Below are 24712 nucleotides of genomic sequence, written 5' to 3'. Positions count from 1 at the left end.
CTGATGATGCTTTTAAGCCAAAAGGAGAGAGAGGTAGAAGTTGCTTTTTGACCTCTCCTTTTACCAGAATAAACAACAAACAAGGAAGATGTTTGTCTAAAATCCTTTGTAGCATCTAAATAGAATTTTAAAGCACGAACTACATCCAAATTGTGCAACAAACGTTCCTTCTTTGAAACTGGATTCGGACACAAAGAAGGCACGACTATCTCCTGGTTAATGTTTTTGTTAGAAACAACTTTCGGAAGAAAACCAGGTTTAGTACGCAAAACCACCTTATCTGCATGAACACCAGATAAGGAGGAGAACACTGCAGAGCAGATAATTCTGAAACTCTTCTAGCAGAAGAAATTGCAACCAAAAACAAAACTTTCCAAGATAATAACTTAATATCAACGGAATGTAAGGGTTCAAACGGAACCCCCTGAAGAACTGAAAGAACTAAATTGAGACTCCAAGGAGGAGTCAAAGGTTTGTAAACAGGCTTGATTCTAACCAGAGCCTGAACAAAGGCTTGAACATCTGGCACAGCTGCCAGCTTTTTGTGAAGTAACACAGATAAGGCAGAAATCTGTCCCTTCAAAGAACTTGCAGATAATCCTTTCTCCAAACCTTCTTGAAGAAAGGATAGAATCTTAGGAATTTTTATCTTGTCCCAAGGGAATCCTTTAGATTCACACCAACAGATATATTTTTTCCATATTTTGTGGTAGATTTTTCTAGTTACAGGCTTTCTGGCCTGAACAAGAGTATCAATGACAGAATCTGAGAACCCTCGCTTTGATAAGATCAAGCGTTCAATCTCCAGGCAGTCAGTTGGAGTGAGACCAGATTCGGATGTTCGAACGGACCTTGAACAAGAAGGTCCCGTCTCAAAGGTAGCTTCCATGGTGGAGCCGATGACATATTCACCAGGTCTGCATACCAAGTCCTGCGTGGCCACACAGGAGCTATCAAGATCACCGATGCCCTCTCCTGATTGATCCTGGCTACCAGCCTGGGGATGAGAGGAAACGGCGGGAATACATAAGCTAGTTTGAAGGTCCAAGGTGCTACTAGTGCATCTACTAGAGTCGCCTTGGGATCCCTGGATCTGGACCCGTAGCAAGGAACCTTGAAGTTCTGACGAGAGGCCATCAGATCCATGTCTGGAATGCCCCACAACTGAGTAATTTGGGCAAAGATTTCCGGATGGAGTTCCCACTCCCCCGGATGAAATGTCTGACGACTCAGAAAATCCGCTTCCCAATTTTCCACTCCTGGGATGTGGATTGCAGACAAGTGGCAGGAGTGAGTCTCCGCCCATTGAATGATTTTGGTCACTTCTTCCATCGCCAGGGAACTCCTTGTTCCCCCCTGATGGTTGATGTACGCAACAGTCGTCATGTTGTCTGATTGAAACCGTATGAATTTGGCCTTTGCTAGCTGAGGCCAAACCTTGAGAGCATTGAATATCGCTCAGTTCCAGAATATTTATCGGGAGAAGAGATTCTTCCCGAGACCAAAGACCCTGAGCTTTCAGGGGTCCCCAGACCGCGCCCCAGCCCACCAGACTGGCGTCGGTCGTGACAATGACCCACTCTGGTCTGCGGAAGCTCATCCCCTGTGACAGGTTGTCCAGGGACAGCCACCAACGGAGTGAATCTCTGGTCCTCTGATCTACTTGTATCGTCGGAGACAAGTCTGTATAATCCCCATTCCACTGACTGAGCATGCACAGTTGTAATGGTCTTAGATGAATTCGCGCAAAAGGAACTATGTCCATTGCCGCTACCATCAAACCTATTACTTCCATCAGAATGTCGTCCAAGTAAGGTACTACTGCAATGCCCCTTGGTCTTAGCACCGCTAGAAGGGACCCTAGTACCTTTGTGAAAATTCTTGGAGCAGTGGCTAATCCGAACGGAAGTGCCACAAACTGGTAATGCTTGTCCAGGAATGCGAACCTTAGGAACCGATGATGTTCCTTGTGGATAGGAATATGTAGATACGCATCCTTTAAATCCACCTTGGTCATGAATTGACCTTCCTGGATGGAAGGAAGAATTGTTCGAATGGTTTCCATTTTGAACGATGGAACCTTGAGAAACTTGTTTAGGATCTTGAGATCTAAGATTGGTCTGAATGTTCCCTCTTTTTTGGGAACTACGAACAGATTGGAGTAGAACCCCATCCCTTGTTCTCCTAATGGAACAGGATGAATCACTCCCATTTTTAACAGGTCTTCTACACAATGTAAGAATGCCTGTTTTTTTATGTGGTCTGAAGACAATTGAGACCTGTGGAACCTCCCCCTTGGGGGAAGCCCCTTGAATTCCAGAAGATAACCTTGGGAGACTATTTCTAGCGCCCAAGGATCCAGAACATCTCTTGCCCAAGCCTGAGCGAAGAGAGAGAGTCTGCCCCCCACCAGATCCGGTCCCGGATCGGGGGCCAACATCTCATGCTGTCTTGGTAGCAGTGGCAGGTTTCTTGGCCTGCTTTCCTTTGTTCCAGCCTTGCATTGGCCTCCAGGCTGGCTTGGCTTGAGAAGTATTACCCTCTTTCTTAAAGCCTTAAAAGTATTGCACACCAAATTTGAAAGCTTTAACTCTTAAAATAACTGAACCGGAGCCGTTTTTATATTTAACCCCTTTACAGTCCCTGGTATCTGCTTTGCTGAGACCCAACCAAGCCCAAAGGGGAATACGATACCAAATGACGCCTTCAGAAAGTCTTTTCTGTGTATCAGAGCTCCTCACACATGCATCTGCATGTCATGCTTCCTAAAAACAAGTGCGCAATAGAGGCGCGAAAATGAGGCTCTGCCTATGATTAGGGAAAGCCCCTAGAGGATAAGGTGTCCAATACAGTGCCTGCCGGTTATTTTATATAATTCCCAAGAATAAAATAATTCCTCAAAGCTATGAAGTATAAAATATGTTTAAATATCAATCGTTTTAGCCCAGAAAATGTCTACAGTCTTAAAAGCCCTTGTGAAGCCCTTTTTTTCTTATGTAATAAAAATGGCTTACCGGATCCCATAGGGAAAATGACAGCTTCCAGCATTACATCGTCTTGTTAGAAATGTGTCATACCTCAAGCAGCAAAAGTCTGCTCACTGTTTCCCCCAACTGAAGTTAATTCCTCTCAACAGTCCTGTGTGGAAACAGCCATCGATTTTAGTAACGGTTGCTAAAATCATTTTCCTCTTACAAACAGAAATCTTCATCACCTTTCTGTTTCAGAGTAAATAGTACATACCAGCACTATTTTAAAATAACAAACTCTTGATTGAAGAATAAAAACTACAGTTAAACACCAAAAAACTCTAAGCCATCTCCGTGGAGATGTTGCCTGTACAATGGCAAAGAGAATGACTGGGGAAGGCGGAGCCTAGGAGGGATCATGTGACCAGCTTTGCTGGGCTCTTTGCCATTTCCTGTTGGGGAGGAGAATATCCCACAAGTAAGGATGACGCCGTAGACCGGACACACCTATGTTGGAGAAAGATGACATTTCCACTAGATCTGCATACCAGATCCTGCGAGGCCACGCCGGTGCTATGAGAATCACAGACGCCCTCTCCTGCTTGATCCAAGTAATGACTCGTGGAAGGAGAGCGAACAGAGGAAACTGGCATGCTAGACTGAAATTCCAAGGGACCGCAAGAGCATCTATCAAGACGGCCTGTGGATCCCTTGACCTTGAACCATATTTCGGGAACTTGGCATGCTGCTGAGACGCAATGAGATCCAGCTCTGGGGGTCAAGCTGCAAAACACCTCCAGATGGAGTTCACTCCCCATGATGAAAGGTCTGTCTGCTCAGAAAATCTGCTTCCCAATTGTCCACTCATGAAATTTAGATCGCAGATAAACAGCAGTTGTTGGTCTCCGCCCACTGAATAATTCTGTTCACCTCTGACATGGCCAAGGGACTCAGAGTTCCTCCCTGGTGGTTGATGTAAGCCACCGAGGTTATGTTGTCCGACTGGAATCTGATAAACCGGGCTAAAGCTAACTGAGGCCAGTCCACTAGAGCATTGACGATGGCTCTCAACTCTACGATGTTTATGGGGAGAACTGACTCCTCCCGAGTCCATAGACCTTGAGTCTTCAAAGAGCCCCAGAACGCTCTCCAGCCCAGTAGGCTGGCATCCGTGGTTACAATCACCCAGGTAGGTCTGCAGAAGCAGGTTCCCTGGGAGAGGTGTTCCTCAGACAACCACCATGGAAGAATCGGTTGCTGGATCCAGATCTATTCGGGGAGATAGATCCATGTAGTACCCGTTCCATTGTCTTGGCATGCACAACTGCAGAACCCTTAGATGGAACTGAGCAAACGGGATGATGTCCATGGAAGCTACCATCAGACCAATTACCTCCTTGCACTGAGCCACTGAAAGCTGAGGGGAGGACTGAAGGACAAGGCAAGAGTCAAAAATCTAGGTCTGACCCCTGTCAAATAGGTTCATAGATAGGGAATCTATTATGGTCCCCAAGAACACTACCCTTGTAGCCGGAATCAAGGAACTTTCCCAGATTCGCCTTCCATCAGTGGGAACGAAGAAAAAAAAAAAAACGAGTTGGACAGCGACTGAACCAGAATGTCGTCCAGATAGGGTGCCACTGCAATGCCCTGAGACCGGATCACTGCCAACAGAGCCCCCAGGACCTTTGAGAAAATTCTGGGTTCAATGGAAGAGCCACAAACTGAAAGTGCTTGTTTAGAAAAGCGAATCTCAGAAACTTGTGATGATCCTTGTGTGATGATCCTTGTGTATGGGAACATGAAGGTATGCATCCTTCAGGTCTATGGTTGTCATGAACTGACCCTCTTGGACCAAGGGAAGAATGGAACGTATAGTTTCCATCTTGAAGGATGGTACTCTGAAATTTTTTTTGGACATTTTAGATCTATAATTCCCCTTTTTTGGGAACCACGAACAGATTGTTCGTAGAATCCCAGAACCTGTTCCTGTTTTGGAACTGGAACTTACTTCCAGGGCAGACAGATCTTGGACCCAATGTAAGAAGACTTTATCTGGTCTACAGATAATCTTGAGAGGAGGAACCTGCCTCTGGGAGGAAAGGTCTTTAACTCTAGCTTGTACCCTGGGATACGATGTCCACCGCCCAGGGATCTGAAACATCCCAAACCCAGGCTTAAGTGACTTGAGAGTCTGCCCACTACAGGATCAGTTCCTGGATAGGCCCTTCATGCTGACTTTGAATCATTTGCGGGCTTCTTAGATTGCTTTCCCTTGTTCCAAGACTGATTAGGCTTCAAGGAAGGCTTGAACTGTTCCTGCTTGGAAGGGGGGGGGGGGGGGGGGGGAAGGCTTACCTATAAAGTTTCGAAAGGAACAAAAATTACTATTTCTCTTATCCTGTGCGAGGAAATGTACTTTTCTTCCTGTAATATCTGAAATCATTTCAGCCAAGCCCGATCCAAACAAGGTCTTACCCTTGTAGGGAATTGCAAAAAGCTTGGACTTAGATGAAACATCCACAGACCAGGATTTCAACCATAAGGCTCTGCGAGCTAGTACAGCAAAACCAGATATTTTTGCTCCCAACTTAATGACTTGTAAGGAAGCATCCGTGATAAAGGAATTGGCCAACTTAAGAGCCTTAATCCTATCCTGGATCTCCTCAAGAGGAGTATCTGTCTGAATAGAATTCAACAACGCATCAAACCAGTAGGCCGCCACGCTGGTGACAGTGGAAATATACACCGCAGGCGGCCATTGCAGACCCTGGTGAGCATACATCTTTAGCAATGCCTCCAACTTCTTATCCATAGGATACTTAAAGGAACAGCTATCATCTATGGGAATAGTAGTTCTCTTAGCCAGAGTGGAGATCACCCCTTCAACCTTGGGAACAGTTTGCCAAGACTCCTTAGAGCCAGCTATTGGAAACATTTTCTTGAAAATTGGGGTTGGAGAAAAAGGATATTCCAGGTATCTCCTATTCCTGTGCAATAATCTCTGTAGCACGGTCTGGTACAGGGAATACCTCCCACCGGAGGGAACAAAGTACTTGTTTACTAGATTTCTTGGGATTGGCTATGACAGTCGTATCTGAGTCTTAAAATGTAGCCAAAACCTCCTTAACAGACCAAGGTGTTCCAGCTTAAATCTGAAGGATACAACTTCAGTGTCAGAAGAAGGAATTATACTGTCTGAATCTGAGATTTCACCCTCAGACGCTACCGTCTAGTGTCTTCCTCCTCAGACTTCTGAGAGGGAGCACCTTGAGTAGCCACAACCGGATCAGAAACCTTGCTCACTGATTATTTAAATTTCCTCTTGCGCTTTCTCTGTGGCATGGAAAAAGCCAACAGCGCCTCAGATACCGCAGAGGATACCACGGCAGCAATATCTTGCAAAGAAACTCCTACCGGAGCGCGAGAGGAAACACAGGGCACTGTATGTGTAGACGGAAAAAGTTGGGATACTTGAGGAGAAAGCTGTGGCATATCTGGTACAGGAGACACTTGAACAGCATCCGCCTTTGCCAATTATGGCTCAGGATCAAAAAGTCTCCCTGTGACACAATGTTCTTTCAATACATGAACAAAAAGGGATTGTGGTTCCAACTGGGAGTCAAAACACAGGCTACATGCAACATCTTGTAAGGCCTTTTGATCCATCTGACCAATAAAAACTGCTTTTATTTCAACTGGATATTATCACATTAAAAAAACGATACTGTCTCTTTACATTTTTATTTCTGTAACATACACTACGGAGCAGCGGCCCTTACTACAACCCCAGACAGCCTCTACAACTCAGCTATTTTGCCGAGGTGCCTACCTGTCCTGCTGGTTGCAGGCAATCTAGCCTGCAAACAATACGTTTTTTGTTCCGGAACTGCACAGTCTGCTGTGTGATCCTCTAATACAGCAGAGCCACAAACTTAACTAACATCTATTCCAGAATTCACATGAAGTTAGTCCGGAAGGCACGCAAACCGCTTGCTACCTATGAAGGGAACCGCCTTCTTGATTTTTGCAGTCCCGGCGGCCATTAGAATCTATAGTAGAGCCGCAACAGAAACTCCGTACAACAACCACTATAAAAAAAAAACACACCACACACTGCACCTTGCATACATAGTCCTTGACTGGATCTAAACCAGAGAAAAAGGACAGAAACTGAGCCCTACAAAAAGATAATACTCCTCATCCCCAGTGCCTGCATAATCTGCCTGTAATTAACCCTCAATAGGGTCCATGGTCTTAAAGGGACAGTATACACTAATTTTCATATAACTGCATGTAATAGACACTACTATAAAGAATAAGATGCAGATACGGATATAAAAATCCAGTATAAAACTGTTTAAAAACTTAGACGCTCTCAGTTTAGCTCTGTTGAAAAGGTAGCTGGAAAGCCCAATGCAAGTGGGAAATAAGACACTCCTCCCCTTTTGTAAATGAAAAGACCCTTTATACAAACAGGAGCAAGCTGGAGAAGGTAGCTAACCGTATTCTCATAAAACTTTGGGGCTTGGTTATGAGTCTAAAAATGAGAGCAATGATATTTAAAATTAAGCAAAACTATATATTTAAAAAAAAAAAAAAAAACCTTTATGGGCTATATAAATAGATCTAAAAAACATTTATGCAAAAAAATAAAAATAATAAATGACCCTTAAAAGTCCCATGTAGATTTAACTGCTGACGTGCCATATTTTCCCCATAAAAGAAAAATAAACTTGGCACTTACCTGAATCTACATCTGTCCGGCAGAAGGACAGCTCACCTTGTTTGAGAGGGTGCCCTCCCTCTCACATAGACCTGTGGGGGGGGGGGGGGGGAAGACGGGAGGATGCTTACTCAGGTTTTCAGGATAGGGCAGCACAATTGTTTGAGCGGCGCAGTAGGGATTGTACCCCACAAGTTCCCAACTGCTTAAAAGCCACCACTGCTCTACTGAAGAGACTGACGTGGGCAACGGCTAGACCCCAGGAAAGTTCAGAGCAAACCTACTCTGCTTTAAAATAAAATCTTGATTGCAGAACCTCTGACATCTAAAACTTCACCTCCTTTCAACGCAGCAAAGAGAATGACTGAGGTTTGTGGGAAGGGACAGGGCTGGATTGGGCCGCCGGGATACTGGGACAAATCCCGGTGAGCCGAGCTGTCAGGACCCAGGGTGGGCCGGTACTAACTGCACTGAGGCAACGTAAGGGAGCAGCAGCAGAGCGGCCGGTGGCTTTTTGGGGGGGGGGGCTTTGGCTATGAAATTGCTTCCCCATTGTCCCACTATCTATTGACAGGTTTAGACAGGTCAGGCACAGTGCTCAGGACGGAGGACTGACTGAGTGAGCCCAGACCAGGACCGGTCCTGTTATAAATTTGCCTTGGGCAGCTCCAAGCAAGCCTCCAATTGGCAGCCAGCACTGCAGCAACTTGCATCATCATTCATGATGCAATGTTAGTGCCTTACAGAGTCAGATGGATAGATCTCACGCCGCCATGGACCACAATATTCACTCACTGCCACTGCTGGGGGAGGATTACGGGGGGCGGGGCGTCGGCAAACGTCAAGTGAGCACACTCAGTCTCACGCAACAGCACTGAGTCCAGGAGGGAGCAGAGTAATGGCACGTGGACCGATTAGTCAAGAATGCAGCCGCCTGAGCCAGTCTGTCACCGACCGGTCAGATAGCTACAGGCCACTGGCCAGGGTCCAGGATCTGGGATCTACTTTGAAGAAAGGTAGGGACGACTACTAGCTAGGTTTGCCCAAATGACCCCGAACCTTAACCAGCTGAGCCCAGGCCACTAAGCGTGTTTATATATGATAATTAATGTGTATTATATTATTTACTGGTTACTAGTGTATTTGTGCAAGTGTGCAACTGACTGTGCATTATCATAGGCTTAAGGCTAAAGATCCCCCATACAAGGCCAGTCAGGGTCAGGATAATATACTTAATATTGTTTATTTTAGGAGAAAACAAGTGAGAAGGGACACAGCCAGAGCCAGTAGTGGTATATATGTAGCCACGTGGGGTAAGAATGAAGGTAGTGTGATGGGCAGTGTTTAGTTTACCATCAATAGAGGCTATATTTAGGTTTTTTTCAAACAAAAAAGTTGGGTAATACACCACCAAATTAACAAATTCCTATGGTAAATAGATTAGTAACAAAATACAGAATTTGAGTTTATAACATATTTAACAGTTCATTGTTTTGTATAAAAGTTAAAATGTGTTTAACATTACCCTTAAAATTAGATAGCTCATTTTAGTTACTTAAAGTTAATATCACTGGGTTGCCATAACAAAAACCTGGAGAGATATTATAAAAATATATGTTATTAATGTTGAAAGTCACTTTTTTGCCATAAAGATAAAAACTTTTTTTTTATAGTTATCGCTGGAGTGTGCGTGGCCAGGGGCGGGTCTATACAAATTTCCCAGTCCGGCCCTGGGAAGGGAAGTGAGACTTAACAGCTTTGCTGTGGTGCTCTTTGCCTCCTCATGCTGGCCAGGAGTGATAATCCCAAGTGTAATTGGTCCGTGGACTCACCGTGTCATTAGAAATAATCAGAAGAGGTGTGTGTGTGTGTGTGTGTGTGTGTGTGTGTGTGTGTGTGTGTGAGAATTACCTATGTGAGAATAACAAATATGCAGAAAGCTGCATAACAGCCAACATGACTGTCACTGTTAAGAATTTTATTATCCAGAGTGTTGTAGTTTTTCCACTCATTACAGTGATGGTTATGTTAGCTCGATTTTGCATTAAAAACCTACAAATGTAGTTTTCCAATGTCACTTGTTATAAAACTACGGAATGTGTTTAGCCATCAATCCACAGGCTGGGATAATGTTTACACAATGGCTGCTAACATACCTTGACGAACGAAGAGTTCTAGTAGAGGAATTAGCAAGAATCTTCTTGGAAGCTTTATCTATAGGTGTGGCAGATACAGACCTAAAGAAAAAAAAAAAAAAAAAAAAACACACGACAGGTACTTGAGTTTTAGAACCATAGCAAAAATACAGATGTTTATCGTCCATTCCTAAAATAGGACAATCATACCTGGTTAAGGCAGTAGTTTTCTTTGGATTTTTAGCAGTTAACGTTACCATAGATTTGCTTTTTGAAACCTAAAAAGTAAGACATTACATAAAAAGATAATGATTCAGAGTGCAATTTTTAACAGCTTTCCAATTTTCTACTATCAAATGTGATTTTCTCTTGGTATTTTGTTGAAAGCTAAAACTAGGTAGGCGCATATGCCAATTTCTCAGCCCTTAAAGGCCGCCTCATCAGTGCATTTTTACAGTTTTTTAGACTGCTAGACAGTGCTAGTTCATGTGTGCCATATAGATAACATTGAGTCAGCAAAGTCTGTCAAAAGAACTGAAATAAGGGCGGCAGTCTACAGATGCGTAGATACAAGGCAATCAGAGGTAAAAAGTATATCAATATAATCGTGTTTATGTAAAACTGGGGAATGGGTAATAAAGGGATTATCTAGATTTTTTAAATAAAAATTCTGGAGTAGACTGTCCCTTTAAAGGAATAGTCTAGTCAAAATTAAACTTTCATGCTTCAAATAGAAAGTTGCTTAAAAATTGCATGCTCTAATTTACTCCTTGTAATTTCTTTGTTCTCTTGCTATCTTTATTTGAAAAAGCAAGAAAGTAAGCATAGGAGTCGGTCCATTTTTGGGTCAGCACCTGGGTAGTGCTTGCCGATTGGTGGCTACATTTAGTCACCAATCAGAAATGGTTACTCAGGTGCTGAACCAAAAATGGGCCGGCTCCTATGCTTATATTATTGCTTTTCTAAATAAAGATAGCAAGAAGAGAAAAAAAAAACATAATTTATGCTTACCTGATAAATTCCTTTCTTCTGTTGTGTGATCAGTCCACGGGTCATCATTACTTCTGGGATATAACTCCTCCCAACAGGAAATGCAAGAGGATTCACCCAGCAGAGCTGCATATAGCTCCTCCCCTCTACGTCACTCCCAGTCATTCGACCAAGAATCAACGAGAAAGGAGAACCAAGGGTGAAGTGGTGACTGGAGTATAATTTAAAAAATATTTACCTGCCTTAAAAAAACAGGGCGGGCCGTGGACTGATCACACAACAGAAGAAAGGAATTTATCAGGTAAGCATAAATTATGTTTTCTTCTGTTATGTGTGATCAGTCCACGGGTCATCATTACTTCTGGGATACCAATACCAAAGCAAAAGTACACGGATGACGGGAGGGATAGGCAGGCTCATTATACAGAAGGAACCACTGCCTGAAGAACCTTTCTCCCAAAAATAGCCTCCGAAGAAGCAAAAGTGTCAAATTTGGAAAATTTGGAAAAAGTATGAAGCGAAGACCAAGTTGCAGCCTTGCAAATCTGTTCAACAGAGGCCTCATTCTTAAAGGCCCAAGTGGAAGCCACAGCTCTAGTAGAATGAGCTGTAATTCTTTCAGGAGGCTGCTGTCCAGCAGTCTCATAGGCTAAACGAATTATGCTACGAAGCCAGAAGGAGAGAGAGGTAGCCGAAACCTTATGACCTCTCCTCTGACCAGAGTACACGACAAACAGGGAAGACGTTTGTCGAAAATCCTTAGTTGCCTGCAAGTAGAACTTGAGGGCACGAACTACATCCAGATTGTGTAGAAGACGTTCCTTCTTTGAAGGATTCGGGCACAGGGAAGGAACCACGATCTCTTGATTGATGTTCCTGTTAGTGACTACCTTAGGTAAGAACCCAGGTTTAGTACGCAGAACTACCTTATCTGAATGAAAAATCAGATAAGGAGAATCACAATGTAAAGCTGATAACTCAGAGACTCTCCGAGCCGAAGAAATAGCCATTAAAAATAACACTTTCCAAGATAACAACTTTATATCAATGGAATGAAGGGGTTCAAACGGAACTCCTTGTAGAACGTTAAGAACAAGGTTTAAACTCCATGGCGGAGCAACAGTTTTAAACACAGGCTTGATTCTAGCTAAAGCCTGACAAAAAGCCTGGACGTCTGGATTTTCTGACAGACGCCTGTGCAACAAGATGGACAGAGCTGAGATCTGTCCCTTTAATGAACTAGCCGATAAACCCTTTTCTAAACCTTCTTGTAGAAAGGACAATATCCTAGGAATCCTGACCTTACTCCAGGAGTAACCTTTGGATTCGCACCAGTATAGGTATTTACGCCATATCTTATGGTAAATCCTTCTGGTAACAGACTTCCTAGCCTGTATCAGGGTATCAATAACCGACTCAGAAAAACCACGTTTTGATAAAATCAAGCGTTCAATTTCCAAGCAGTCAGCTTCAGAGAAGTTAGATTTTGATGTTTGAATGGACCCTGTATCAGAAGGTCCTGTCTTAGAGGTAGAGACCAAGGCGGACAGGATGACATGTCCACTAGATCTGCATACCAAGTCCTGCGTGGCCATGCAGGCGCTATTAGAATCACTGATGCTCTCTCCTGTTTGATTTTGGCAATCAATCGAGGAAGCAGCGGGAAGGGTGGAAACACATAAGCCATCCCGAAGTTCCAAGGTGCTGTCAAAGCATCTATCAGAACCGCTCCCGGATCCCTGGATCTGGACCCGTAGCGAGGAAGTTTGGCGTTCTGGCGAGACGCCATGAGATCTATCTCTGGTTTGCCCCAACGTCGAAGTATTTGGGCAAAGACCTCCGGATGAAGTTCCCACTCCCCCGGATGAAAAGTCTGGCGACTCAAGAAATCCGCCTCCCAGTTCTCCACTCCCGGGATGTGGATTGCTGACAGGTGGCAAGAGTGAGACTCTGCCCAGCGAATTATCTTTGATACTTCCATCATTGCTAGGGAGCTTCTTGTCCCTCCTTGATGGTTGATGTAAGCTACAGTCGTGATGTTGTCCGACTGAAACCTGATGAACCCCCGAGTTTTTAACTGGGGCCAAGCCAGAAGGGCATTGAGAACTGCTCTCAATTCCAGAATGTTTATTGGTAGGAGACTTTCCTCCTGATTCCATTGTCCCTGAGCCTTCAGAGAATTCCAGACAGCGCCCCAACCTAGTAGGCTGGCGTCTGTTGTTACAATTGTCCAGTCCGGCCTGCTGAATGGCATCCCCCTGGACAGATGTGGCCGAGAAAGCCACCATAGAAGAGAGTTTCTGGTCTCTTGATCCAGATTCAGAGTAGGGGACAAGTCTGAGTAATCCCCATTCCACTGACTCAGCATGCACAATTGCAGCGGTCTGAGATGTAGACGTGCAAAGGGTACTATGTCCATTGCTGCTACCATTAAGCCGATCACCTCCATGCATTGAGCTACTGACGGGAGTTGAATGGAATGAAGGACACGGCATGCATTTAGAAGCTTTGTTAATCTGTCTTCTGTCAGATAAATCTTCATTTCTACAGAATCTATAAGAGTCCCCAAGAATGGAACTCTTGTGAGAGGAAAGAGAGAACTCTTCTTTTCGTTCACTTTCCATCCATGCGACCTTAGAAATGCCAGAACTAACTCTGTATGAGACTTGGCAGTTTGAAAGCTTGAAGCTTGTATCAGAATGTCGTCTAGGTACGGAGCTACCGAAATTCCTCGCGGTCTTAGTACCGCCAGAAGGGCACCCAGAACCTTTGTGAAGATTCTTGGAGCCGTAGCCAATCCGAATGGAAGAGCTACAAACTGGTAATGCCTGTCTAAGAAGGCAAACCTTAGATACCGGTAATGATCTTTGTGAATCGGTATGTGAAGGTAAGCATCCTTTAAATCCACTGTGGTCATGTACTGACCCTTTTGGATCATGGGTAAGATTGTCCGAATAGTTTCCATTTTGAACGATGGAACTCTTAGGAATTTGTTTAGGATCTTTAAATCCAAGATTGGCCTGAAAGTTCCCTCTTTTTTGGGAACCACAAACAGGTTTGAGTAAAACCCTTGTCCCTGTTCCGACCGCGGAACCGGATGGATCACTCCCATTAATAACAGATCTTGTACACAGCGTAGAAACGCTTCTTTCTTTATCTGGTTTGTTGACAAATGAAATCTCCCTCTTGGGGGAGAGAATTTGAAGTCTAGAAGGTATCCCTGAGATATGATCTCTAGCGCCCAGGGATCCTGAACATCTCTTGCCCAAGCCTGGGCGAAGAGAGAGAGTCTGCCCCCCACTAGATCCGGTCCCGGATCTGGGGGCCCTCGATTCATGCTGTCTTAGGGGCAGCAGCAGGTTTCCTGGCCTGCTTGCCCTTGTTCCAGGACTGGTTAGGTTTCCAGCCTTGTCTGTAACGAGCAACGGCTCCTTCCTGTCTTGGTGCAGTGGAAGTTGGTGCTGCTCCTGCTTTGAAATTCCGAAAGGGACGAAAATTAGACTGTCTAGCCTTAGCTTTGGCTTTGTCTTGAGGCAGGGCGTGGCCCTTACCTCCTGTAATGTCAGCGATAATTTCTTTCAAACCGGGCCCAAATAAAGTTTGCCCTTTGAAAGGTATATTAAGTAATTTGGACTTAGAAGTTACATCAGCTGACCAGGATTTTAGCCACAGCGCCCTACGTGCCTGAATGGCGAATCCTGAGTTCTTAGCCGTAAGTTTGGTTAAATGTACTACGGCCTCCGAAATGAATGAATTAGCTAGTTTAAGGACTCTAAGCCTGTCCGCAATGTCGTCCAGCGTAGCTGAACTAAGGTTCTCTTCCAGAGACTCCATCCAAAATGCTGCCGCAGCCGTAATCGGTGCGATGCATGCAAGGGGTTGCAATATAAAACCTTGTTGAACAAACATTTTCTTAAGGTAACCCTCTAATTTTTTATCCATTGGATCTGAAAAGGCACAGCTATCCTCCACCGGGATAGTGGTACGCTTAGCTAAAGTAGAAACTGCTCCCTCCACCTTAGGGACCGTTTGCCATAAGTCCCGTGTGGTGGCGTCTATTGGAAACATCTTTCTAAATATTGGAGGGGGTGAGAACGGCACACCGGGTCTATCCCACTCCTTAGTAACAATTTCAGTTAGTCTCTTAGGTATAGGAAAAACGTCAGTACTCGCCGGTACCGCAAAGTATTTATCCAACCTACACAATTTCTCTGGTATTGCAACAGTGTTACAATCATTAAGAGCCGCTAAAACCTCCCCTAGTAATACACGGAGGTTCTCCAATTTAAATTTAAAATTTGAAATATCTGAATCCAATCTGTTTGGATCAGAACCGTCACCCACAGAATGAAGCTCTCCGTCCTCATGCTCTGCAAGCTGTGACGCAGTATCAGACATGGCTCTAGTATTATCAGCGCACTCTGTTCTCACCCCAGAGTGATCACGCTTGCCCCTTAGTTCTGGTAATTTAGCCAAAACTTCAGTCATAACAGTAGCCATATCTTGTAATGTTATCTGTAATGGCCGCCCAGATGTACTAGGCGTCACAATATCACGCACCTCCCGGGCGGGAGATGCAGGTACTGACACGTGAGGCGAGTTAGTCGGCATAACTCTCCCCTCGCTGTTTGGTGAAATTTGTTCAATTTGTACAGATTGGCTTTTATTTAAAGTAGCATCAATACAGTTAGTACATAAATTTCTATTGGGCTCCACCTTGGCATTGGAACAAATGACACAGGTATCTTCCTCTGAATCAGACATGTTTAACACACTAGCAAATAAACTTGCAACTTGGTTACAATCTTATTTAATAAAAACGTACTGTGCCTCAAAGAAGCACTAAACGATTAAATGACAGTTGAAATAATGAACTGAAAAACTGTTATAGCATCAATCCTTGAAAACAACACAACTTTTAGCAAAGGTTTGTTCCCATTAGTAAAGTAACAATAATTAAATTTGAAACGTAAAAATAAGAGAGCAACGTTTTTAATCACAGTCAATATATAAGTCTCACAGCTCTGCTGAGAGAATCTACCTCCCTTCAAAGAAGTTTGAAGACCCCTGAGTTCTGTTAGAGATGAACCGGATCATGCAGGAAATACAAGAGTAACTGACTGGAAATTTTTGATGCGTAGCAAAGAGCGCCAAAAACGGCCCCTCCCCCTCACACACAGCAGTGAGAGAGAAACGAAACTGTCACAATTAAAACAAGCAACTGCCAAGTGGAAAAATAATGCCCAAACATTTATTCACTCAGTACCTCAGAAAATGCAAACGATTCTACATTCCAGCAAAAACGTTTAACATAATAAATACCTATTAAAAGGTTTAATGTACTTTTTACAGAGTAATTCCAGTGAAGTACCATCCCCAGAATACTGAAGTGTAGAGTATACATACATGTCATTATAACGGTATGGCAGGATTTTCTCATCAATTCCATTCAGAAAATAAAAACTGCTACATACCTCAATGCAGATTCATCTGCCCGCTGTCCCCTGATCTGAAGCTTTTACCTCCCTCAGATGGCCGAGAAACAGCAATATGATCTTAACTACTCCGGTTAAAATCATAGTAAAAAACTCTGGTAGATTCTTCTTCAAACTCTGCCAGAGAGGCAATAACACGCTCCGGTGCTATTGTAAAATAACAAACTTTTGATTGAAGTTATAAAAACTAAGTATAATCACCGTAGTCCTCTCACACATCCTATCTAGTCGTTGGGTGCAAGAGAATGACTAGGAGTGACGTAGAGGGGAGGAGCTATATGCAGCTCTGCTGGGTGAATCCTCTTGCATTTCCTGTTGGGGAGGAGTTATATCCCAGAAGTAATGATGACCCGTGGACTGATCACACATAACAGAAGAAATAGGAGTAAATTAGAAAGTTGCTTCATTTTGCATGCTCTATCTGAATAATGAAAGTTTAATTTTGACTAGACTATTCCTTTAACTTAGATGAAAACTAAATTTGGTCCTCCCTCTAGCAGTAAATACTAAACCGATGTACTTTAGTACACATCTTAATATATATATAAAAATACACTAAACCGATGTACTTTAGTACACATCTTAATATATATAAAAATACACTAAACCGATGTACTTTAGTACACATCTTAATATATATAAAAATACACTAAACCGATGTACTTTAGTACACAATATATATAAAAATACACTAAACCGATGTACTTTAGTACACAATATATATAAAAATACACTAAACCGATGTACTTTAGTACACAATATATATAAAAATACACTAAACCGATGTACTTTAGTACACAATATATATAAAAATACACTAAACCGATGTACTTTAGTACACAATATATATAAAAATACACTAAACCGATGTACTTTAGTACACAATATATATAAAAATACACTAAACCGATGTACTTTAGTACACATCTTAATATATAAAAATACACTAAACCGATGTACTTTAGTACACATCTTAATATATAAAAATACACACCAAACAATTATACGGAAGGTCAGCAACTGAAATGGTGATTCTTTATTCTGCAGATACACGACAGGCTTAAAGGGACATAAAACCCAATTTTTCTTTTTCATGATTTAGATAGAACATAACATTTTAAACAACTTTCTCATTTACTTCTATTATCAAATTATCTTAGTTTTCTTGTTATCCTTTGTGGAAAAGCAGAAATATAAGCTCAAGAGTGTGCACGTGTCTACAGCACTATATGGCAGCAGTTTTGCAACAACGTCATACATTAGCAGGGGCACTAGATGGCAGCACTATTTCCTGTCGTGTAGTGCTTCAGGCATGTGCACGCTACCTACCTAGGTATCTCTTCAACAAAGAACATGACAAGGAAACAAATTTGATAATAGAAGTAAATTGGAAACTTAAAAAATTGTGTCCTCTATCTGAATCATGAAAGAAATATTTTGGGTTTACTGTCCCTTTAAAACCCCTTGAGTGCTAATGACTGTTCTGAGCGATCACAGTTTCCCACTCTGGTGCTAATGACTGCTCAGAGCTGTCACTAGCACTCTACCACCTTGAGGGAGATCTGGGGTCTCCCACACGTTCCTACCCCGGCGATTGGGCCTGCATAGTGACAGGCATCGCCGGGGCTTCACGTTATGCAAAGTGACGTCACGCGCAACAATGTGATGACACTGCGCAACTTTATTTATTCTTAATGTTAAGTATAGGAGCATGCTGCTTAGAAGCCTGTATCTCAGGCATCTAAGCAGGTAAGATCACCTAACCTTTCCAACAGTAAGTATTGGGGGTCTGAAAAAAAAAATTAAACATTTTGTTCAAAAAAAAAAAAAACCTTAAAAAATCTTAGCACCCAGGTGGGAAAGTGCTTAGCACTCAAAGGGTTAATATACATGGTTAACACCAATTCTATCTATATACAAAAAATAAATATATACACATTTTTTTTTAAATACACCCAAAACAAAGACCTTATGTAGCCCTATGAAGTAAAAAAAAATAAAAAATAGACAAACCACAACAGTATTTTAAGTTCTTCTCATAAAGTCCCTGCATGTAAAGTGAGAAAAGTTCAATAATGAGAAATTATTATTTCTACAAGTACCAGAATGATAAATAAAAACAGACCAAGCTTTGTATTCTGATAAAATATACCGCTTAATTTTATATGCAGCTCAGTCAGTGACACTAACATGTGATCAGGTAGGGAATATGCCTACTTCAACACAAGCCTTGGCTCCAGGCAGCTTGTGCAAAGCTTTCCCCAGTGTCGTCTCTGCGCTCTGTACAGTGGCAGATCATCCGCAAATAGTCCCAGGTCATAAAAGAAATTACAGCACTGCTAGGAGTAGTACATTAAAAAAAAATCCATATATTCAAACATTTAAAAGACAAAGTTACCAAGCAGACATGGATGGCATCCAAGAGCGAGTCTGATGTCAGACCGACCCACTCGCCAACCATGTCTGCTTGATAACTTGTCTTTTAAATGTTTGAAAATATGGAGTTTTTAATGTATTACACCTAGCAGTGATGTACTCTTATGACAGGGAATATGCCTTATGTGGCTATCAAATATTCTTGATGACTAAGTGAAACCTGTGTAGACCACACAAACACCTGCCCTATTTTTTTTTCTTAAAGGGCCACTGTAAGTACATATTTTCTATGCCTGTTACTAACTACCCCAAATACGCTTTTTATCAATAGCATTTCATTAACATATCTCTACCGTATATCAGAAATCTTGTCTGCAAATTTAATTGTTTTCCAAACCCACTCCATGGGTATCCTTTGCTCTGTACCAATCCGTTTACAATACCTAGGTTTCAAAATGGCGCTTTAAACACAAAGTTATTGGTTTAAGTATTTTGAACATGCAGTGCTGAAAATAGTGGGCAGGATAACGTGACATCGGCGAATAAAAGATATAACTTTTAGAACGTTATGAAACTTCGTTTTGGAGAAAATATAGGTCAGTTGGTTTTAATTAATGTTTATTAACTTTAATATGTTAGTTGTTTAGTTTAAAAATTATAACAAAGTAATCCTTTAATTCATGTTCTGGGCATAAACCTAAAAAAGGCCTGGAATACATGAAAGTGCTATAAATTGTAGACTATGCAGACACTGCCTCTAAAAATGCATAGTACCTTCTGAACAGTCCTGCTCTTTGCAGTGGTTGACATCCCTTTGCTTCCTTTGTCTTGGTATTCTACAATTGTTGTTACTTTAACTGCAATAAGAAATGAAAACTATCAACACCAGAACCCAGCGCTGCTATAAACCTAAGCCATAAATACGTACCTTTCTTACTGTTTTTTCTCACTAGTTTTGTTTCTGATATTTCATCAACACTGCAATCAAGCTTTAAAAAAAAAAAAAAAAAAAAAAAAAAGACCATGCAAGATTGTGAGATATATATAAAAAAAAAAAAAAAATTTATTTTTTTAATAGTATAGTAAGCATACCTTCACTGCAGCTGCCGCAACAGCCTCCTTGTCACCTTCTACCATTTCTGAAATTCCCAAACAAGGTTTAATTAATTTATGTAGCCAATGACACTGGAATTGTTAACAGAACACTGCAGTCAAAACCCTTAAAGGGACAGGATACCCAGTACCTACAATGGTGGTGATCAGTGTGGGTGCTGTTAGGAAGGTACCAGATGGATGGTTAAATCCCTACCAGCTAACTAACCCTTTCTTCACTGTTGGGAATTTCAGAAGTGTGATGTGCAGCTGCAATTAGCCTTCTAATTGCCAAAAAGAATTGCAAAGCCATGCATTTCTGCCAATTTTGAACAAAAAAAAATCTTTTAGAACTATTTGTCTAATGGCTGCACAAGCGTTATGTAAATTTCGTTGAGAAACCCAATGTTTGTAAAAAGTTTACAAATTTTTTTTTTAGATCATCCCATTTGGCAGCGAAATAGTGGCATGAAATATACCAAAACCGGCCTAGATCAATGCCTTGGGTTGATTTAAAAAAAAAAAAAAATTGACACAAGGCTACATTTCTGTTCAAAAAAATTAAAAAAACAAAAAACACAATTCTAGTATTTTGGGTAATTTTTTGCTGAAATTCCCAGTATATCAAAGGGTTTAAGGGACACTGAAGTTAAATTTTTGCAAGTCACTGTACATACTTTTTTTAAAAAACACCATTTAATATGGGTTCAGTGTTTGATACAAGCATTTGTTGGGGAAATTGTGAGTGCCAACACCTAATGCAGTTTGCTTCAGGCATGATTTGCAGCGCTATATGACATACGGAGGTAGTCCCGTCTCTTCATGGTTCTGATGGCCAGGGGCATTTTCAAGAGCTCCACTGCAAAAGCCTTATCAGCCGTTGAGGCCAATGACTCCAATTCTTTCTTCAGCTCTTTAATTCTGTCTCTTCCTAAAACAAAAAATGTTTAGAACTTATCTAAAAATGTACAATAATGGGGATTTGTAGCAAGTTCATAAGAGTATCTATGTACCATCTACTGTTATGGCAACAGCCCCTTAAAGGGACATGTAAATAAAATTATTCATGATTCAGATAGGAAGTTGTTTATATTGTTCTTGATATTTGTTGAAGGAGCAGCAATGTACTACTGGGAACAAGCTGGGTGAGCCAATGACAAGATCCATATTTGTGTGCAGTCCACAGCTCTCAGTAGTTAGCAAGTTAAATACAAGTAAACTGGAGAGTTTACAATTAAAATGATCTGAATCATGAAAGTTTCATTTTGAAATTACAGTCCCTTTAAGATGCAAATCATAACTTTACAAGGTAAGGCAATACTATCCCAGTCAAACACATAGCTTGGGCTACTATGTTATATTTTCCTCTTTGTATGCGGTAATAAAAAAATCGTGTGAAATAGACAAGCATACAACCTATCACATAGCAGCTGACAAAGTAGAAAGCAAATTAAATGATTATTCCAGCACTAAGCGCACAAAGCCAAGTTACAAACAAATTTAATAAAGGGAAAGAACACCAACATTTAATTTAAAGGCCCATTATATACTACCCTGATTTATACACCATTAAAATTGTGTTATTTTTTATTGAATCCCCTAGTTGTTTTACAGTATTTTAAATACCCTAAATTGTGCCACAAAGTAAGTAAAATAGTCCAACAATCTTTTCAAAACACTCCTAGAAATGGGCGTTCTTTCCCCCTCTCTTCCCGTGCCCAATCAGAATTGTCTGGCTGATCAGACACTGGAGTGCGCACGCAGGAGTCAGAGGATCAAAGTTAACACCGACTGACTCTAGAAGAGGAACTGGTTGCCCATAGCAACGTTTACACCAGCTCTCCTAGCGTATCCGTTTAGGCAATCTGTTTTAGCCTGATCAGTTTGCCCATTGTGTAAACCCTCATGTAACTATTATACAAGCATAATGGCCAATAATATTTTAGAATGTCAAGTTAGAAACTATTTTAAAGTGTGAAGCATTTTTTGGATATATAGCCGTTTGTCATCAATCATGTCATACCTAAATGACAACACATTATTGCTACTTTATGATAAAATATAAGTAATTGATATTAGATAAATTTTAAAATTATTTTTTTAGGCACAGGTTTTTATGATAAATGATCTAAAATATGCTCACTACTAAATTACATAAGTGCTCATGCATCCAAGCACTTTGCCCACCAGAAGAAATCTTTGTTTAAAAGACCTTTATTCTCATTTAGTTGGGTCCAATATTTTACAGGAACAACGTTTCGAACCTACAATAGGCTCTTAGTCATGTACGATACTTAGTACATGACTAAGCCTATTTCTACTGGTGGCTTAAGTGCCTGGATGTATAATCACTTGGATTGAAAAGATTTGGCAAATCTTACTTCGTGCCCCACAAACAAGTGTGCTGTTCTCCTTCCTCCTTGATTCCCTAAATTAAATAAGTGCAACAGTAAAAGAAAAATAAAAGCTTATATGTGGTGTAATAATTTGCTCTAATAACTTAATTCAATAAATTGACAATCAATGAGTGAAATATCCTAAGTCAAGTACAACAAGCGGACAATACGACCCAAATCGAAAAAGACTAAATCCAAAATTAGCTAAATTAGAGAATGAAGATTTAAATCCAAGCACTAAAAACACTAACAAGCTGCTTTACAAAAGATGTTCTGATATATTAATGTTCCTGAATACAAAGTTATCAGCTCTCATAACACTACAACGGTTGCTATAGCAACAAAAGCAGATGTGCTTGTGAACACAGAGGGACCGGTTTAGCTTTAGACTGACCGGTTGCTGTAATGCAGCATATACATGCAATACCTCTTCTTGCTAATTTATACATGGAATTCATTGAGGAAGAGGTATTGCATTTATATGAGAAGAATCAAAGATAACATTCTATCGTAGATATCAATATCTTCCTCATATGGCGGGGGGGGGGGGGGATGAGTGATCTTCGCAATTTGTCTGACAGATTCAATTAAAGGGACAGTCAACACCAGAATTTTTGTGGTTTTAAAAAAAAAAAAAAAGATACTCTTTATTACCCATTCCCCAGTTTTGCATAACCAAGTTATAATACACGTTTTACCTCTAATTATCTTGTATCTAAGATTCTGCTTACTGCCCACTTATTTCAGTTCTTTTGACAGACATGCAGTTTAGCCAATTAGTGCTCACTCCTAGGTCACTTTACGTGCTTGAGCTCAATGTTATCTATATGAAACATGTGAACTAATGATCTCTAGTGGTCAAAAACATAATTTATGCTTACCTGATAAATTTATTTCTCTTGTAATGTGTTCAGTCCACGGGTCATCCATTACTTTTGGGATATATTCTCCTTCCCAACAGGAAGTTGCAAGAGGATCACCCAAGCAGAGCTGCTATATAACTCCTCCCCTCACATGTCATATCCAGTCATTCGACCGAAACAAGACGAGAAAGGAGAAACTATAGGGTGCAGTGGTGACTGTAGTTATAATTTAAAATTTAGAACCTGCCTCAAAAAAAGACAGGGCGGGCCGTGGACTGAACACACTACAAGAGAAATAAATTTATCAGGTAAGCATAAATTATGTTTTCTCTTTTTAAGTGTGTTCAGTCCACGGGTCATCCATTACTTATGGGATACCAATACCAAAGCTAAAGTACACGGATGAAGGGAGGGACAAGGCAGGAACATTAAACAGAAGGAACCACTGCCTGTAGAACCTGTCTCCCAAAAATAGCCTCCGAAGAAGCAAGTGTGTCAAATTTGTAAAATTTGGAAAAAGTATGAAGTGAAGACCAAGTTGCAGCCTTGCAAATCTGTTCAACAGAGGCCTCATTTTTAAAGGCCCAAGTGGAAGCCACAGCTCTAGTGGAATGAGCTGTAATTCTTTCAGGAGGCTGCTGTCCAGCAGTCTCATAGGCTAAATGTATTATGCTACGAAGCCAAAAAGAGAGAGAGGTAGCCGAAGCCTTTTGACCTCTCCTCTGTCCAGAGTAAACGACAAACAGGGAAGAAAATCTTTAGTTGCCTGTAAGTAGAACTTCAGGGAACGGACCACGTCTAGATTATGCAAAAGACGTTCCTTCTTTGAAGAAGGATTAGGACACAAAGATGGAACAACAATCTCTTGATTGATATTCCTGTTAGAAACAACCTTAGGCAAAAACCCAGGTTTAGTACGCAGGACTACCTTGTCTGAATGAAAGATCAGATAAGGAGAATCACAATGTAAGGCAGATAACTGAGACTCTTCGAGCCGAGGAAATAGCCATCAAAAACAGAACTTTCCAAGATAAAAGCTTAATATCGATGGAATGAAGGGGTTCAAACGGAACACCCTGAAGAACTTTAAGAACCAAGTTTAAGCTCCACGGAGGAGCAACAGCCTTAAACACAGGCTTAATCCTAGCCAAAGCCTGACAAAAAGCCTGGACGTCTGGATTCCCTGCCAGACGCTTGTGTAAAAGAATAGACAGAGCAGAAATCTGTCCCTTTAGTGAACTAGCAGATAAGCCCTTTTCTAAACCCTCTTGTAGAAAAGCCAATATCCTAGGAATCCTAACCTTACTCCATGAGTAACTCTTGGATTCACACCAATATAAATATTTACGCCATATCTTATGGTAAATTTTTCTGGTAACAGGTTTCCGAGCCTGTATCAATGTATCAATAACTGAATCCGAAAACCCACGCTTTGATAGAATCAAGCGTTCAATCTCCAAGCAATCAGCCTCAGAGAAATTAGGTTTGGATGGTTGAAAGGACCCTGAATTAGAAGGTCCTGCCTCAGAGGTAGAGACCATGGTGGACAGGACGACATGTCCACTAGGTCTGCATACCAGGTCCTGCGTGGCCACGCAGGCGCTATCAGAATCACAGATGCTCTCTCCTGTTTGATCCTGGCAATCAGTCGAGGTAGCAACGGAAAAGGT

At 41.5% G+C, this 24712-nt stretch overlaps 1 protein-coding gene across 1 annotated transcript in view; it reads right to left on the bottom strand.

The window, feature by feature from the left end:
* Nucleotides 1-24712, bottom strand: part of LOC128664558 (borealin-2-like) — an 87048-nt gene that overhangs the window by 47321 nt on the left and 15015 nt on the right. The window contains exons 2-7 of the mRNA XM_053719378.1: nucleotides 20586-20714; nucleotides 19784-19830; nucleotides 19620-19680; nucleotides 19466-19548; nucleotides 10041-10108; nucleotides 9852-9932 (exon numbers count right to left, since the gene is read on the bottom strand). Coding sequence (XP_053575353.1) covers nucleotides 9852-9932; nucleotides 10041-10108; nucleotides 19466-19548; nucleotides 19620-19680; nucleotides 19784-19830; nucleotides 20586-20714 — 469 coding nt within the window. The remainder of the gene's footprint in view (nucleotides 1-9851; nucleotides 9933-10040; nucleotides 10109-19465; nucleotides 19549-19619; nucleotides 19681-19783; nucleotides 19831-20585; nucleotides 20715-24712) is intronic.

The sequence above is a fragment of the Bombina bombina genome, chromosome 1 (assembly GCF_027579735.1).
Source record: "Bombina bombina isolate aBomBom1 chromosome 1, aBomBom1.pri, whole genome shotgun sequence".
NCBI classification, from domain to species: Eukaryota; Metazoa; Chordata; class Amphibia; order Anura; family Bombinatoridae; genus Bombina; species Bombina bombina.
This window is presented reverse-complemented; position numbering and strand designations above follow the sequence as displayed.